The 18523-nt window shown below is 43.1% G+C and overlaps 1 protein-coding gene across 2 annotated transcripts; it reads left to right on the top strand.

Annotated features, from left to right (window-relative positions):
* Positions 1-1815: 1815 nt before the first annotated feature.
* On the top strand, positions 1816-17045 carry sap30bp (SAP30 binding protein). 2 transcript variants are annotated; one of them, XM_022743151.1, is made up of 10 exons: positions 1816-1945; positions 2468-2577; positions 3798-3842; positions 7647-7686; positions 13084-13172; positions 15465-15556; positions 15643-15755; positions 15902-15960; positions 16294-16384; positions 16840-17045. In XM_022743151.1, the coding sequence occupies exons 1-10, from the start codon at positions 1852-1854 to the stop codon at positions 17019-17021; spliced, it is 915 nt and encodes a 304-aa protein (XP_022598872.1). In that variant the 5' UTR covers positions 1816-1851; the 3' UTR covers positions 17022-17045. The 2 variants fall into 2 exon arrangements, with proteins under 2 accessions (XP_022598872.1, XP_022598873.1); XM_022743152.1 differs by having other exon boundaries at positions 16843-17045.
* Positions 17046-18523: the final 1478 nt, after the last annotated feature.

Below are 18523 nucleotides of genomic sequence, written 5' to 3' on the forward strand. Positions count from 1 at the left end.
CACAAACTCTGAGGTCTCGTCACTGTGATCAAACCTTGATGAAATCATCATTTCAGATCTGCTCTGCTCTGTCAGTGACAAACAGTGACACCACTGCTTCATTAGGCCTGCAGGATCATCTCCTTTTATGAACTTTATTCCTACTTGATATGATTTTTAAATATCCATCGTCATCATTTCATAAAATCTGCAATGATCCAGTTTTTTTTTTAAATAATTGGTCTAATAAATGAACAAACACAGATCAGTGATGTAGTTCTGGTATCAGACAGGTGATCTGATCTGTAGGTCAGACTCCAACAGACTCTGTTCCAACATTAAAGACTCTGTTTGAACATGTAGTTAAAACCTGCTTCACACTGAACCACAGTTATTTGCTCCAGTTCTACCTGAACATCTGCCAATCTCCAAAACCACTTCCTGCTCAACAGGGGCAGGAAGTGGTTCTGGTTTATTTCTGAAGATGAAGATCACTGTTGTTGAAGTTATGGATCTTTAAACCTGAATAAAAGATTGAAGGTGGGGACATGTCCCTTCTGTCCATACCCAAATCTACACCCATGTCCCTCCCCCACTCCCGTCTGGTTGTCCCCTATCATCCATGGTGTGTTCAGTATCCAGTGCTAAATGTTCAACTGCATCAATTATTAGTTAAATTAAATAATTCTGTAAAATCCTTTTGATTTATTTTTCATTTTTCAGATCAAATATCTGGGACTTTAATGTGTTTGATGAAAACACATGGGTTCTCTGACAGATACATTTGTGGATATTGAAATTCTGCAGAGTTGTGGAAATATTGTAAAAGTGTTGAACTGCTCAATAACAATGCATGTCGACCATGTAAACTTAAAGAATTAGAATATGAAAGAAAACTCACTGTAAACACATTCAGTCAGTCACAATCAGACCAGTTATTTATAACTTTACACACATTTAATGTGATATGTTCCACTATAAATAAGTAAAGGAACAATTAAGTCCTGACACACAGAAACATGTCACTGTAGGAGGAGCCTGTGTTGTACTGAAGGGTCGACTTGTGATGGCTGAATGTTCTCTCAGCTCAACCATGGAATAAGATTTTATAACACATCCATCCAATCCTGATTGTAGCATATAACTGTGGAGAACAGTGAATAATAGACAGAAGTTTAAGTAATAACACAGAACATTATTAATAGCTGTAGCACAGTACTTTTTTTTTTTTTTTAAAGAAGACATGACATATGAATATGCTTTTAAAATATAAAAACGTAAGAAATTATTTGTCAAGGCCGAGTAATAACTGACTAAAAAATCTGGTAAGTTGTAGTTATGTCACATACAGGATCCATTTCTCATTAAAAATGTCCAAAAGACAGTTTAAACTAAATATTGTTGCCTGGTTACAATTTATTGTGGAAAATCTAGTGTGATTTTAGACTTTAACAGTCTATGCCATAGTATATGTCTGTGGTGTATGCAACATTCATGACCAGCCCCAGATCCAGACATGGATGAGTTGTAGGACCAGAATACTGGAGCTAAAATGGCTCCTATTCGATCCTTAAGGATTTCTCTCCTGGCGTCATACATATATTCGGATCTATACATTACTTCCGGGTTTGTATGACCTACTATAGTTCTCCGTCATGCCTCCGGGCTATGAAAAAGAACTTTATTCTGGAACTGCCCCTGCGCGTTCACGAATGCTATGCTAGCCGGATGCTAGCGGACTTAATACCAAAGATCCTCTATACAGTTTCTCTACTGTCTCTGTGCTAGCGTCTATGTGGTGCTCGCTCAACACCGTTTCACTAACGTCATCACTCTGCGACCTAACGTTTCCGCGACGGGTACAGTACAGCGATGGCGAGCGGTAAAAAGAGTGCTCCACTTTCCTCTTTGGCGGACTATGGGGACGATTCAGAGCCCGACTCTGAACCCGAACCAGAAGAGACAGGTACATGTTGTTAACAGGTTTAATTAGTATAAATATAGTGACCGTAAAACGCCGCTTACTGCTGAACTTCAGGTGGTAGCTAACGTTAGCTTGTAACTAGCCAACACAGCTAGATAACACATAATGTTTGTTTTGATTAAAGAACATGAAGTTCAGTCCGAAGTTAATTGAACAGAGGTAAGTTGGTTCTTGCGGAGAGGCCGGTTGATGTTTGCTAAATTTAAAAACGTGACCTTCTCGTGTGTTATGCTGTAAAGTTACCGGGTTCCTGTCTTGACTCGGGTCGCACACCGGTTTGTTTTTACATCGTGATTTGGAAGTGTCCGTCTGGTAAAACAATTATATTGCCAGATTTTTGAATGGAGTTTGGCTTTGTGTTGTCGTTAGTCTCCATATGGGAGCGACATGGATTTAAGCTATTTAAACTTTCACTGCTAGCTTCAGTGTTCCTGTTTGCCCCTGGTAGTTATCTGACCCCTTACCTTTTTCCTGTCTCCACCACCTTTTCATGTCCGTCACCAGGGGGGCGTGGAGGGGGTCTGGTCTACAGCTACGATGAGGATGACTTGAACCGAACAGAGGATGTAGAGGACAAAGTGTCTGGAGATGAAGACAGCAGAGAGAGCAACTCGGTCAGTATTTGAGTTCTGAAGTCCAGGTGTTAAATCTAAATATGAGTAAAAAACAATAACAACAATTCAAATACTAATAAAGTGCTCCCACAGCATGTAGAAAACAAGGTGAACAGACACACCTGAGAAGCACCGGGTGGTTCATCGCACAGTGCTTTCAGTAACACCTGTGTGATTCTTCATTGTGATGCAGCAGAGTTGGTTTTTTAAACACAAATATCACAGAGTTCAGTTTAACAGTGGAGCTGAAATCTTCCTTGTCATTCTGAAATGTTCCACAATTCAAATATCAAACAGTCACCGTTTACAGCCTGTTTAATGTCAGGATTGTGTGTGTGTGTGCACGCATGTGTGTGTGTCTGTGTGTTGTAAAGTGTATATCTAAAGTGAATATCTTGGGTTTTGACAAACACTTTAGATGATGTCATCTTGGCTTTTTTTACTGCCAGTATTTTTGATGTTTTATAGACTCAGCAATTAATTAATAAAATGATCAGCTAATTAATAGATAATGGAAATAATCATTAGTCGCAGTCTTATGCTCGACCACCAAAACTCTGACCACAGCGCTGTAATCTGATGTCACTGTGAAACTGGTTGACAGCTCCTTTAATGCAGCGATAAACATCAGACAACACCTACATCTGAGTTTAGTTATTCTGTTTGCATCAGTGATGTATTTGAAAACTGCAGTGAAACGGAACCATATTTAAAATGAAAATTAAGATTTCACATCATCTGTCACTTGTAGGTTTCACATCTTATGTCTTGTATTTATGTGTCAGTAATGAGAGAAAATAAAGGCAGTTCAGACCATGGAAAACAAACAGTTAGATGACACAACAGTGTGTATTTACAGGATTGGTGCTGCTGCTGCTGGAGGTGTTAGTTATGTAACTGAAGTGTTTTTATGTAACTGAAGTGTTTTACAGTTTTATACAGTTTCACACCAGTAAACGCCTTTACAGTCACATGTAACATGATGTTCCTGTTTTGTTTTTAACAGAAATGTGTATCAGTCCAGTTGTAACTTAAAATACAGAATCAAACGGAAATCATTAAAAAGACTCTGTAGTGGGAGAGGAGGGTCTAAAACATGAAGAGGGCAGTTTTTTCAGTCCACTGCTGGTTCTGGTTCTGGTATGTGCTGCTGCCCCCGGCCCTGGTCTCTTGTCCCTCTGAGCCGTACAGTGTTAACCCTCTCATTCTTGTTTTTATAGGAGATGGAAGATTCTGACGAGGGGAGGGACGCAGATGATGTTGAGGTATTTGAACACCACCTGGTGTGGCAGGGACTGGATCTGGAAACGGATCAGACCTGATCCATTTCTCATTTGTTGTGTGACTAACGAGAAACGAGGGGACGGCACTTGAACTCGCATGATATGAAGAAGCATGAACACTAGGTGGTGCTGTGGGTTTATATGTGTGTGAATAACAAAAGAGGAACTTTATGTAGATGAGACCAGGTCTGTGATTTGTGCTGATGGTATGTTCCAGCTTCATGTTTGTTAAACCTGAACCAGCAGAGCACACTGCTCAGACCTGCACTGTTCTACCATACCAACCCCACCCTGTGTGTGTGTGTGTGTGTGTGTGTGTGTGTGGTGTCACCGAGGTGAGAGTGAGTCATAAACACAGCGTTAGTCAGAGGATGTCTGTTGTTGTACAGCTGCAGGTCTTTGATGTGAATCTGATAAACTGGTACCTCTGTTCAGTGTGAGACCACCACACTGAGATAACAGAGCTGCTAATGTAAAGATCTTGTGATATATATCATTATATAACCTTTGTACCGACCAAGTAATTTGATTGGACGAGAGTCATTCCATGAGTGCTGATACAGAGTACAACAATACTGGGACTTTTAACTACATGTATCACTCCGATTTACAGGTAATTAGTGCCGCACTAACGGTTGTTAAAGGGAAGGAAAGAAGCCTGGATGCCGAATCACAGCTGTGCTGATATTCAGTACGACATCACTCCCCCTCGTGTGATAATGCTTTTATACAACAGTTCTACGAGCGCCATTTTAGTTAACAGTAATAAGCAACAACAGATTATGATTTGTTTGTGTATTTAATCATTTATTTGGCTACACCAACACAAATACTCCCACAGCTGGACTGGTGCCAGACTGTTGCTAAGCAACACATAAACATTTTACTGACCTGCACACTAGCTTGCTACTTTGTCTACACATTACTTCAAGGCTGAAAACAGTTCAAAGTCCATGTTGGTGCTTTACAGTGTCAGCTTCATTTTTGGTCTTCTCTAATTTGTCGAGGTCAGCTGATGTCATATGAGCGCTTCTTCCCTTCATCCTCTTCTGACGACCACACATCATTTAATTCAAATGTGATTTCTGAAAATATTTTCATCTTTGCAAAGTTTGTTCAAATCTAAGACGGATAACGATCGTTAATGTAACGCTGATTAACAGTTAATAGAACAGAGTGATACATGTAGTGAAAGGTCCCCTGGCTGTTGTACTCTATATCAGCACTCATGGAATGACTCTCATCCAATCAAATTACTACAGAACTAACTGTTGTCTGAAGTTGAATAATTACCACGTTGACTATGTTTGTATGAAGCCCTCAGTGTTGACTGACAGGTGTCAGCTCTGGTGTTTAGCTTGTTTAGGTTCAGATGTATTAACCGACATGAGGAGAGTGAATGTTAGTGTGAGCTCTCTCTCCATCCTTTCACTTTATTATTACTGCAGTTATCTAATCTGTGGATGGAGTGGCAGCTCTTCGTTGGTGTTTTGATACCGTTCTGGTGAAGTGTAGATAAGGAGTCAGCACAAAGCTGGAGCCTCTTTCCCGGGGCTCTGAGAACGTCTTTGAAGTGTTGGTGCAGCCCTTTATACTGAAGGGGAGGAGCTGCCAGTGTCAGGCTGTTGTTGCATTGGCTGGCTGGGCAGGCATATATTATATTTATGTATTTTATTTCATTTATTATAATCTACTGACTGAGCTTTACTTTTTATCTAGCGCCACCTGCAGGTGAACTTCTTTTAAACTAGTGAAATCTGATACAGATGTTCAGATCCAACTGGAGGATAAGTTGTAATAATTTTCCTTGAGCGCCGCCATCAGGTCACAATCAGAATCTCCCAGTGTGTGACAACAGTCACGTCAGCCTCAGCTACACTGACGAGGTAAACATTATACCAGCTAAACATTAACATGTTAGCATTGTCACTATGAGTATGTTAGCCTGATAATTTTAGCATCAATAGCATGACTGTAGAGTCTTAGCCTTGTTTGAGGACAACCACTTTTTTCCTGAATGAAAATGAGGCAGAGGATCAACCTCAGACCTCCTACAGAGATTCTATTTATTTATTTTCTATTAAAAAAACTTAAATATCAAATCATATAGCATCTGGACTGGGCTTTAGAGCCTGTATTACAAACAGAAGGTAACCCAGTCCTGCCCTGGTGACAACAGATAAATTGAGTGTGCAACAAAGACATCTGGTTATTTATATATTCAAACAATAAATACACAAAGACAACAGTTGTTTACTCAAAACCAAAGGATCTGATTTCCAGTCTGCTGCTGAAACAGTGAACTGTGCCAAAAAAAATAGGAACTGCTGTGTCGTCCAGTCCAACAGACAAAGATGTGAAGGGTTTCTGTTGAGACTGTGGAGGAGGAGTGTATTCACCTGTAGGTTGTGCTGGGTATGTTGTATTGCTGTTGTATAGCTGTTGTATTGTTTGGTAGCTGCTTGGTCAGAGTTGCTGCTGCACATCACAGATGAAACATGATGCGTACACACACAGCCTGAATCGAGACGTACTTTGTGATAAAAGTAGATGGTTTTTGCTGGTTATTTTTACAGTGTGGTCACAGATTCAGATTCAGTTTTACATCAAAATGTGAGAGAAAGCTTCATGTTAGAGACCAGGAGTCAGACGTCCAGTTAAATGTTACCTTTGTGTTTCCTCACATCTGTCTGACACACAGTTCTCCTGGTCTGGTAAATTTAAATTCATAAAAACATTGAGGACGCTGCTGCAGTGTTTTAGCTCGGTGTGACCTCTGACCTGATGAGGTCAGTGAAGTGATGAGTTCATTGTCTCAAACAGCAGGTGTCCTGGATGTATTTCCTTGGTTTGGATTTATTCTAGCAGGAACCTTCCTCCCTCCTCTCCCCTCCTCTCCCTCCTCCTCGTGATTTGGCCAATCTCAGGACCATTCTTTGATGTGCCCGTGCAGTTGCTAGGTGACGATGTGATTCCTGTGAATAACAGCCCTGTTCCTTTGTGCTGAACCTGTGTTCTGCCCACAGTGCTGGCACAACAGGCATCTCCTCCTCCTCCTCCTCCTCCTGTTGAGGCCTCTCAGATTTACTGCTCTGGTTTCTATTACTTCTTAGAAGCCTTTCTATCTGCTTCTGTTCTGTGCACTGCTGCATCACATCTGCGATTTGTGGCTTTTAGCTACAGATGGAATTGGTTTCTGTTTCCAGCTCCATGTTTTCACTAGAATTGACTTTGGCCAATTGGACAGTTTATCTCATCACTTATAATCCTCTGTAATTAATACGAGCCCATCTGAGAGCACGGGTCAGTAACATCATGTTTCCCTCCACTGAGAGTTCATGTTTGATTCTCCTGGGTCAGTTTGTTCTTATGTTGACCATCTCACTCTGACTGCTGTGTCGACCCACGTCTACTAACCAGCCAATAGGAACGCAGCATGAAATTATGTCTATGTATGTTTATGCTAGATAATACTTACCTCATGCTCTTTTTGTAAAAATTGTGTCCCATGTTGGCCTCTTCCTTCTCATCATCCTCCTACTCCTCCTCCTCTTTGATGTTTTTCCATATATATAAATAACACTGTTAAAAAGGCTTGTTTCTGTAGTGCTGCAGATAGATGATGTTTTATTCTTGTGTATTGACTGAGTCGGTTCAGGTGTCGATCATTGTACAGTGTGTTAGACCACGGTGTCTCACAGTGTGACCTGATGAATCTGTCAGTGTGTAGACGCCTCAGAGGAAACCTAAAGATCCTCTGTGTGCCTTTCCTCTGTGTTTTTACAGATCTTAGAGGCAGAAAGAAAAGACCCCAATGAGCTAGTTGGTGAGTACACACACACACACACACACACACACACACACACACACACACACACACACAAAGGATAAAGCTGCTGCTTCTCATTATATCCCATGAAAAGCCCTGAACCATCAATGACCTGATCCTAAGAAGAACTGTGGGTGTCTCCACAGACATGTGCCCTAACCCTAACGCTGGCTGACACGGTCCTTTATTAGTATGAACATGTCACTAAGGTATCAGGACCATCTGACATGTGAACTCCTTCAGATGAATCATTCAGATCGAATCATTAAAAGTGTTTATGTTTAGATATTTAATGTTAAAAGTTCAGTCTCTGCTAGTCAGAACATGTTATCTCTGGACCTGCTGCAGGGAGGGAGACAGCAGCCGGGGGTTAGCTGGTTAGCAGCGACTCAACTTTCAAATTAAAGTACTTACATATAGTAGCTTGTAAATAAATAACAGCACTGTCCAAACAAATACTCCCTATTATTATTATTTGAAATATAATAAAAATCAAGTGTAATATCCAAATCGCAGGAGCTGCAGTAAGCGTTGTGATGCTACAGAGACGCCCCACACATCACACTCTCCAGACGTGAAGGAACAAGATCCAACCAAAGTCACATCAACTGAAATCACAATCACAATATCTGCCAAAATAATCGCAACAAAAAATTTTTTGTGGGTGAAAAACAGCAGCGAGCAGACAAACATCTGAAACACACAAATCAGGACCTCGGGTCAGGACTTTCACAATAAAATCAGAGCAGAAACAGGAAGCAGATCATAGATTGAGATTGTCGTGGGATCTTTCGCCCACCTCTAGCACCTGATGTGGATCACAGGGGACCTGAAGGACTTGATGAGTCATTCCTCAAAAAAAACCAAAAAAACATGATGAAACAAAATGTTTAAACTAGTCTGAATGTTTTCTCTGTCCTGCCATGAACAATGATAAAATATGTTTTTGTGGGCAGGTTTTGAAAGAAGCTTCAAAGAACTTTAAAGAATTCATCATTTTTAATTAGTCAAAGGTCCAGGTCACATTTCTCTAATTAGATGTTATTGTTTTAAACTGGAAATGAAACATGATTCTCGCTGCTGGTTTTCATTCGTTCTCTGACGTATGAGTCACTCACTGGAACCAGGTCAGTTACGGGGGCTGACAGGTGGGAGTGAGTGTTTAACCAGTGGTCAGTGAGTCATAAGTGACCTGTACAGGTGTGATCAGATCAGACAGGAAGTGAGTGATACAGGGAGTGTTAGTGTGAGTGTGGGTGTGTGTGTGTGTGTGTGTGTGTGTGTGTGTGTGTGTGTGTGTGTGTGTGTGTTTTATACAGCTGTCTCTCAGAACAGAAAGAAGGTCTCTGTCTGCTGTTTGTTGTGTGGGCCTGTAGATTATACAACACAGCAATCATCATCATCGTCATCATCGTCATCATCATTTCATGTGACGATGCTTAGCTTTGAGGAGAAACGATTAAAATCATTAAATGAATTAATTTTTTGCCTCAATATATTAATTTAAATTTTAACATCATGAAATACAGCCTCTAGCTTTTGTGAAATATACTGTATATTTCATCATGTACAAGCTGCATTCACTCTGAACACAGGAAGGAATAAGAATAAATAAATAAAAACAAACAAACAGACAAAGGCTCATCTCATCTTAACAACTGGCAATCTATTCAAAATGGAGAATATTGATTATAATGATACAAAGTAAAACAAGTGATTAGAGGACGAGAAAATAATTAAATAAATAAATACATAAATCTCATTCAATCTAAATCTTTAACAAAATGAATAAAGGGCCTCCATATATTCTCAAATATTAATATGTAGGAAATCATTTCTAATGGAAGACTTGATAACATCTGTCTTATCCACTGAGTCGTGCTTGGTCTGCAGTGCATATGCATGTGTTTGGCATAAAGCAGACTGAGGTCTATAAATGCTCGTTACTCAAGTTATGTTTCTCTGGGTGTAGAGCAATGAGTTTATTTTGAATGGAGATGAACTTGTCAGGCTGTAGTGTCTCTAGCTCCTCCATCACCATCTCCACCACTGCCTCCTCCTCCTCCTCCTCCTCCGGTCCGTGGCCGACGGAAGGAGAAACCACAGAGCGACTGGAGGAAGTTTAGTTTTCACCATCACAGTGACTCAGAGCCTGGACACTTGACATTCCTGCAGCAGAGCCTGGCTCCTCTGTCCCGTCTGTCAGTAAATGTCACAGAGCGTCAGCAGCTGAACACAGCTCTCTGTGTGTTTGCTGAGGGGATGGAGTGTCCATCACACACACACACACACACACACACACACACACACACACACACACACACACACACACAGCCTCAGGCCACAGATTGTGACTTTCTGTCTGTTTTGTGAGACAGATGGTGACTCTGAAGCAGAGAATAATCTTCTCTGTGTTCCCATGTTCTTCACGTCTGTGCTGCTGTTAATGAGAGTATTCCTGTCACACTGAGCTGAGTGTTTGTTAAGCCCCTTTTCCACTGCTCGAAAAAAACCCGCTAAGACCTGCTCACATCGGGCTTTTGTCGGCAATGGATGAGGATTCAAATCAGTATTCACACCGGGGTCACATGAACCTGCAGTAATCTCAGGTGTTTATCGGCTCGGTGATAGAAACACAACACCCAGGTGAACTCGCTAATTTTCTCGCCTTTCCCTGCCGTAATGCTCTCAGTCAGGAGGTGAACGAGTGAACGCAGCCACTAAATAAGTTTTTAAAACTAACAATCACCAATCAAAGGCTCCGATTTACAGCAGCACCAACCCAGGGATGAGACGAGCGGCTCGCAGCTCGCTCTCTCTCTCCACTGCGTCTCTGTGCGTCCTCAGTCCGAACAGAAAGACTAACTTGACTGTCAGTGGAAAAAGGAGCCAATCAGCTTTTTAAAAAAAAAAAACAACCTATTTATACCTGCTAATGTTGGTGGAGAAAGGGTATAAGGCAGACTGACTGATCCCCCTGCAGTTTATGTTAGTGTTTAAGTTAGAGTTGGTCCAACAAGGCTCCTAATGACGGAGTAAATCTCCTGTTGTCCACAGTGGATTAACAGACTCCCACAGTGTGTGTCTGTCTGTCAGAGGTTAACGAAGTACCGAGCTAACAGCTAACTCTGACTCATCGCTCGTTATGTTTTTGTTCCTCAGTCAGGACCTGAGGCGTCGTGTTCTCAGGTCGTCTCGACAGACACGTGTCCGTCCATCTGTCCATCTAGATCTTGGTGGTCAAAGGTCAAAGATCACGGCGGCCATATTCTGGAGAAGCGTTCGCTTCACGTTCAGCATTTTAACAGTATCAGAATGACTGTGAGTAGATCGACGGAGCGTTGTGCTCAGGGGAGGACTGTGCCAACACATTCCTGGTCCTGGTTTTTCCCAGTATCATAAGGATCTGTATCGACCTGTCTGTGTGTTCACTGGAGTCTGAGACAGATCTTTCATTTTAATCCACTCTTCTCTGGAACTCACATTCAACCAGGAATAAAACTCCTCGTTTTCATTTGAAATTAGATTTTCCTTTTTATGTGTCTGCGTGGGTCGTAATTAAATGTGATGACATGGGTTTGCCGTCATTACATCATCAGTAGGGTTTGTTTTTTTTAGAAATACAAAAATGATGATGGTGAGATTTTTGTTGGTCTTGTTCCTTTACGTCTGGAGAATATAATTCGTCAGCCAGGACGTCTCTGTAGCATCACAACGCTAATGGTGCTAACGATATACACAACATTGGGACACGTTTGACCTTAATCAAAAGAAACTGCAGCTCCTGTGATTTGGATATTGCACTTATTGTTAATCAGATTATATTTAGATAAATTGTGCAGCTTTAATTATCAGCACATAGAGACCTGATAACAGACCTGTAGGGAGTCTGGTCTGGGTGGAGGTCTGACACACACACACACACACTCTCTCTCTCTCTCAGCTTTACTGATGTATGTAGCCAACAGAGGCAACGCCCTGCCCCTCCTTTGGGGGAGCTAAACCAGCACAGCTGAGGGGGGAGGAGCTGCTCCTCCTCTGACATGTGGGAGATCAGGGAGTCCCACATGAGTCTGTGGTCCTCCAGGTTTCATCTGTGAACCACTGATGTTGATGTCCACAGGCATGACGTGGTCTGAGAGGACAGACCACATCAGATACAGATACTGATTCTTCATCATTGTTGATTTTCTACAAACTTCTAATTTCTCCTTTTTAAAAAAAGTTTTTCAAAGTTACATTTTTTTATTTTAATTTAACAGTTTATACAAGAGCCAAAAAATGAGTCTAAATTCATCCAGATGAGTTCTAACTGTAAATCAGGAAGTTCTTGTGTATTGACTGATAGATTATTATATTATTATTATTATTATTATATATAACATGTGGACAGATGTGTAAGAAGATGATGTACAGAAAAGCTGCAGAAATTTAGAAACAATTTGTGATGTTTCTAGTAAGACAGCTGTGTTGTAGTATCGTATAATAATATAATACACTATGATACACTATAATACACTATGATACACTATACCATGTGTTCATTGTGTCAGAGTAAAGCTCTGAAGAGGATTTACCTGCAGCATCACAGTCTCTACACTGACAGGTTTATTCATCTGCTCCAAACTCACCCCGGTAGTTGTTAAATCAGATCATAGGATCTTTATCTAAAATAAATTCTCAGTATGTTTTTAAACTGACCTCAGTTCAGTTTGTGAGGACGTTACTGTGGAATTTTCCTCCTCTGTTTCTCTAATATGAAGTTTTCACTGAGACGGTACAACAAAATCATCTTCTCATGTCCTGTCAAGTTTTTACCTGCAGACGATCTGCACAGAATGTCAGAGCGCACACACACACACACACACACACACGCACACGCACATGCACACACACACACACACACACACAGAGCTCGCAGCAGTTGTTCAGAGTGTGATTGATGGCGCTGAGCGACTGTAAAGACTGTCTGTCTGATACAGAGTGACACTGAAGAATGTCTGGCCTCCAGTCAGAGAAACACAAAGAGGCAAGTGGAGCAGGGAGAGCAAAACAAGGGAGAGAGCGAGGGAGGGAGGGAGAGGAGCCTCCCTTCTCCTTACAAGCCTCAACAACAGCCACTCCCTGTCCTGAGCATGCACTCCTCATACCACACTGCCCTATAAAACACACTGCCACACACACACACAGGGTCTGACTAACACACACACTGACCCTTTGTTTCATGACCTGAGTCTGTTTTTCGAACCTGATCCTGATCCCAGCTGCCCTCTGATTTGTCAGGTGTTAATTCAGAGTCAGTTGAAACAGCAGCTTCTTGGTTGAAGCTCAGTCTGCAGGTAGAGACATGCAGCCGCTGCTGAGTGAGGACGCATGTTTCTTTCTTCTCTACAGCTCTCTTCTCAGAGAAGGTGAGGAACATGTCACCTGACGAGATCAGGATTCCCCCCGAGCCCCCCGGACGCTGCTCCAACCAACTACAGGTCTGTCACATGATCATTTCACCCAATAACTGTCGCTGCAAAGCTTCATATGTTACCACACTTCAGTCCACTGATCAGACCGGAGCAGAAGGTCCGGTCGCCACACACTGTAGATAAAGATGGACGTAGCCTCAGTGACGTCACCCACAGGTTACTGAAGAGTGAGCTGCTCCACCGCCACCATCTTGGCAGTGCCTGACTCCACCCCTAACTCCCAACTAATCCAAAAATGGGCAAGGAGGAGGGGCATGGGTGGAGCTAGTCTAATAACTGGGACAAACATACGCTCCTGTTAGCATCATTAGCACAGCTTGGCATCCTGCTCGAAGGCCACCCTTAGGAGTATTCATTTGCTGGCTAATTAGCTAGTTAACAAGCTAAGCTAACAAGCCATGTAGCTCAGACTTCCTCATGTTCTGTCAGTCAGTTAACAACAAGTCAAATGATCTGTCTGATGTTCACCTGAAGAATCCACAGACTGTAAATAAAGATGGACGTAGCCTCCTGTGACGTCATATACAGGTTTCTGAAGCTCAGAGTGAGCTGCTCCACCGTCACCATCTTGGCAGTGTCTGACCCTGCCCCTAGCTCCCAGATAATCCAAAAATGGACAAAGAGGATGGGCGTGTGAGGAGCTGAGACTTTGGTGCATACGCTCACCCACCTGTCACTCAAAGAGGCCACGCCCTCAATCCTCCATAACTGTAGTCCTTAATAAAATGTAAATAGGTGAGTTATATAAACAGGCTGTAAACATGTTGATTTCTGCTGTAAAGTTGGACACTTTAACATGGGAGTCTATGGGGACTGACTCACTGTTGGAGCCAGACTCTAGTGGTCGTTAGAGGAACTGCAGCTGCTGGTTCTTCAGTGCTGGCTTCATGAATCAGCCCCGGATGTTGAAGCTTGGTTTTATTCTGACTGTAAACTTGTTTTTATAGACAAGATAAAAAGTTTAGGGAAGATAAGGAAACTTATCTGTCTGTTTAGAGTTTAGACGTTAAAGAGTTAAACTGTAGAGTTAAAGTGAAGGGTTAGTTGGTGATGGCCCCCCCTCCCTCGGAGACAACACGTCGTCATCTTGGTGTTGATTGAGTCAGATTCAGATGTTCTCCATCAGAGTGAATACTTTAGTGTGTCTGGTTCCCTCTGGGGTTACAGATAAGTTCTGGTGGCTTCATAAATCTGAGACTCCTCCCTGTAATTACAGTGAGATCCTCAGTGTCAGTATCAGCCGCTCTCTCTCTCCTCTGTGGTTAACTGCAGTGAGGAGCCGGGGCAGGTCGGGACACACGGCTGACTCAGTAAGTGAAAAGCTCAGCACTATCCCCGCTGGGCTGACACTCCCCCACCTAATGATTCACCTTCGCCAGAGCTGCCTGGATATCCCTGCCCTCCGGCTGCGGAGGAGCAGGCGAACGCAGCCTGATTGGATTAGGAGGATGGTTTTTATAGTTAATTAGATTTTTTTTCTTTTCACCACTGATGGAATGTGCGACCCTGAGATTAGAAAATCCCACTGTCAGTTCACAGAGCGACTCCCCCAGAAAAACCAACTGTATCAGCTGTTTATCACATGAACAGAAGCAGGACCTCAAACAGACACGGGCCACAGAATATGACTGGATGTGTTAAATCACGGATGATCCTTTAACTCATCAGTCATTAGTGTGATCACTGAGAACAGCTGGAGCATGGTGAGATGATCTGATGATCTTATTTTGACATATGATCTAGTTCAGACGAGTCGTACAGAAGTTTCTATATTTACATATTTAATTGAACCTGACCATGTTGACTGCTAAACAGCTAGCCCGCTAACCGCAGCTGGTCCTGGTTCTGCTCTGCAGCCTCCGTGAGCTGGTGTAACTCCACATGAACCGGTTCTCCGCCTGAGCCACCGTCACCAGCTGTCAGGACTTTCACAATAAAACCAGAGAGGACACAGGAGTCATGATTCTGGCCACAAAGACTGTCATGTGATCATCTTGGACTTGGAGGAGATGAGGAGGAGGTGTTGCTGTGGAGCAGCTTCCCTTCCTCCATGTTGTTGTTGTCAGGCCTCATTTATCTCTGTGCTGCCTCCAGCTGCCAGATTTCTGCGGCTTTGTTGAACCTGGTTGTTAAATATTTCCCAGAGGTGTCAGAGACTTTATTTAAACCAGCAGAGTTAATCATATATACTGTTTGTATGTAGGTGTTGTTAGATGACAGTGACAGTGTGCGGACAGGTGTGGACAGGTGTGGATGTCCTGCTGTCGGCTCACCTCCCTCTGGTTTGTGTTGTGACAGGAGAAGATCCACAAGCTGTATGAGAGGAAGCTTCATGGAGACTTTGACACAAACAGCCACATCCAGAAAAAGAAGGAGTTCAGAAACCCCAGGTACACACACACACACACACACACACACACACACACACACACACAGATCAGCACAGTCACTCATTCACCTCCTCTGGTTCCTTCAGTATCTACGAGAAGCTCATTCAGTTCTGTGGGATCGATGAACTGGGAACCAACTACCCAAAGGACATGTTTGATCCTCATGGCTGGTCAGACGACTCCTACTACGAAGCTCTGGGTAAGACTGCGTGTGTGTGTGTGTGTGTGTGTGTGTGTGTGTGTGTGTGTGTGTGTGTGTGTGTGTGTGTGTGTGTGTGTGTGTGTGTGTGTGTGTGTGTGTGTGTGTGTGAGCAGCTCAACACTCTCGTCTCTCTCGTTCTTCAGCTAAAGCTCAGAAGGTGGAGATGGACAAACTGGAGAAAGCCAAGAAGGAGAGGACCAAGGTGAGCCGTCACACTGACGACAAGAACCAGATGTTGATGGGTCTTTGAGGGTTTGTTGACCAGTGGAAAAGGGGGGAGGGAGAAAACAGTGACTCATGCTGCGATCATCAGCAGCTGCACATCAGTCAGACACTGGACTTGAACGAGCAGGTTCACTCAGGTTAACTCATTATTTCTGAAGAGGTTGACCCTGAGACTCCATGAGGACCTTGAGGTCCTGTGGTCTGACGAGGGTCTAGAAAAACATCACGTCCTGGTCCAGATGTTGAACTGTGATGAGAGGATGATGGAGAGACTGATTCACATCATATTGTGTCATTATGTGTTTCATAGATTGAGTTTGTGACGGGGACGAAGAAGGGCACTAACCCCTCCAGCACAGCAGCCCCCACCACCAGCAACACCACCACCACCACAGCCACAGGTAAACACCCACCACTGACCCGGCTCTTTAACACAGACCCGACGTGCGGCCTGTGACCTCGTTCCCTGATTTTAGTTCATTTTAGTGACTGGTTAACAACAACTCTGTCACTGTCACTTCCTGCTTCAGATGTTGTTAAACTGTGATTGGTGGATAGGAAAACACAAACAGATTCACAAACTTCATGTGTTGTCATAGAAACTGGACTGAATCAGTCACAATGAGACAAATATCACTGCAGTGTTATGAAGCTCATTGTGTTTCACAGAGTCCATTTCCCCCCCAATGAAAACATTTACAGATCATTTTTTTAAACCCAGTGTTGTTGACTGACCTCTGACCTCTGACCTGCACCCTCAGTGTGAAAACATACTGTTATCACACCTATAAACATGGTGACTCAGGTACCAGACCCGGGTCCTGGTCTAGATCCTGATCAGTCTTCTTCTCTCCAGCAGAGGCCCAGAAGAGGAAGAGTAAGTGGGACTCTGCGATCCCTGTGACCCTGGCCCAGCCCACCCTCATCACCACCACGGCCACCCTGCCCAACGTCGTCTCCGTGACAACCACTGCCAGCGGTACCAAAACCACAGTCATCTCTGCAGTGGGCACCATCCTGAAGAAGGCGAAGCAGTGATGGAGCAGGGGGCGGAGCTAGTGATCCCCAACAGAGACTGACATAAACACCTGGAACACCTGTGTTCTCTTTCACTTAGTATACACGTGACGAGACGCAGCGTGAGGACAAACGACCTGAGAACTCTACAGAGACTTCCTGCTCCACCTGGACCAGACTCAGACCTCCTGCTCCACCTGGACTAGACTCAGACTTCCTGCTCCACCTGGACCAGACTCAGACCTCCTGCTCCACCTGGACCAGACTCAGACCTCCTGCCTTCTGTCTCTGGGACAGTGTGATGGCTGCTGTTTTTCATCTTCCTGTTTATTAGTTTAACATGAATGTGACCTGGTTCAGTAAGAAAACGACTCTGACTCAGTTCTGGTAGAAACATCTGAACAAAGTTTATTTTTATATCACACTCGTAGTTCAGTGTTTTCATGTCTCAGCGTTTTCAGCTCTGTGTTGTAGCTCAACGTGTCGTTCTTCAGAGGTTTTTTTCTCTTCAGATTCAGATTTTTTTACACTTGTACATATGTGTTGATGATGGTGAATAAATGGATCAGATGTTGCCTTTTCAGATGGATTAATGTGTGTTTTTGACCTCGTTTCTCTGAATCAGAAACAGGTTGAAGTTTTGCTTTTCACATGAAGATCAAACATGTTTTCTACATGTGGCTGTGGCGGTGATCTGTTACTGACACACACACACACACACACACACACACACACACACACACCACTCTTCTGTGTCTTTCCACAGGGAGTGTGCGTGTTCCAGGTGGAGTTTGAGCATTAGCAGGTTGAAGCTGACAGTGTGAGAAGTTTCTCACTGCCCTGTGAACTTATGACGGATGAAGAGCCTCCATCTGTTTCCTGCTGCAGAGGGAGGGGACAGTCGTTAACACTGAGAACATGTACAGATGACTTCTTTGTATTCTGTTGTCTGAACCCGAACCTGCAGACCCAGTGATAATCGTGTCAGACTCGGGGGCAGTTTCCTCCTGCTGTGGATCAAACAGGTACAAACTCACATGATTATTACAATTTTATTAATCAGGTTCATTCTGTATAATTACAGGAGTTCACAGGGGAGATCAATCAATCAATCAATCAATCAATAAAAGTCACAGTAAAGTCTTCTCAGTGTGTGGTGGTTAAGTTTGATTTTCATTTCAGTTCCTGTGACCAACCAGCCCCTTGACCGTTTATATTGCCAGTGCACGGGGAGTTGTGTTCACACTTTCTCGATTTTATTAATGTTTAACTTTTGTGTCTGTAAAAGATGAAAAGGTTGTAAAGTGATGAAACTCACATGGAGGTCGAGGTGTGCTGCCGGTCCCTGACAGATTGTGGATCTTAGTCATTCAGGTGAATCGCACCCATGTTTGGCCACGAGCCATGACATCATCAACCTTATCAAAGGTCCACTTCCTGCTTTATCATAACATGTTTCTGCATGTTCTGCTCTCACTCCGGTTCCACTCAGTGCAGAACCAGAACTCCTGCAGCCTGACTGA

The sequence above is a fragment of the Seriola dumerili genome, unplaced genomic scaffold (assembly GCF_002260705.1).
Source record: "Seriola dumerili isolate Sdu_G_001 unplaced genomic scaffold, Sdu_1.0 BDQW01000068.1, whole genome shotgun sequence".
NCBI classification, from domain to species: Eukaryota; Metazoa; Chordata; class Actinopteri; order Carangiformes; family Carangidae; genus Seriola; species Seriola dumerili.

What these genes read in the sequence shown, in the direction of transcription:
- sap30bp (XM_022743151.1), top strand. Translation starts at nt 1,852, where the DNA reads ATGGCGAGCGGTAAAAAGAGTGCTCCACTTTCCTCTTTGGCGGACTAT. An exon ending in AAGGAGTTCAGAAACCCCAG is followed by an intron (nt 15,557 to 15,642) that starts GTACACACACAC and finishes TGGTTCCTTCAG; the next exon opens with TATCTACGAGAAGCTCATTC. An exon ending in CACCACCACCACAGCCACAG is followed by an intron (nt 16,385 to 16,839) that starts GTAAACACCCAC and finishes TCTTCTCTCCAG; the next exon opens with CAGAGGCCCAGAAGAGGAAG.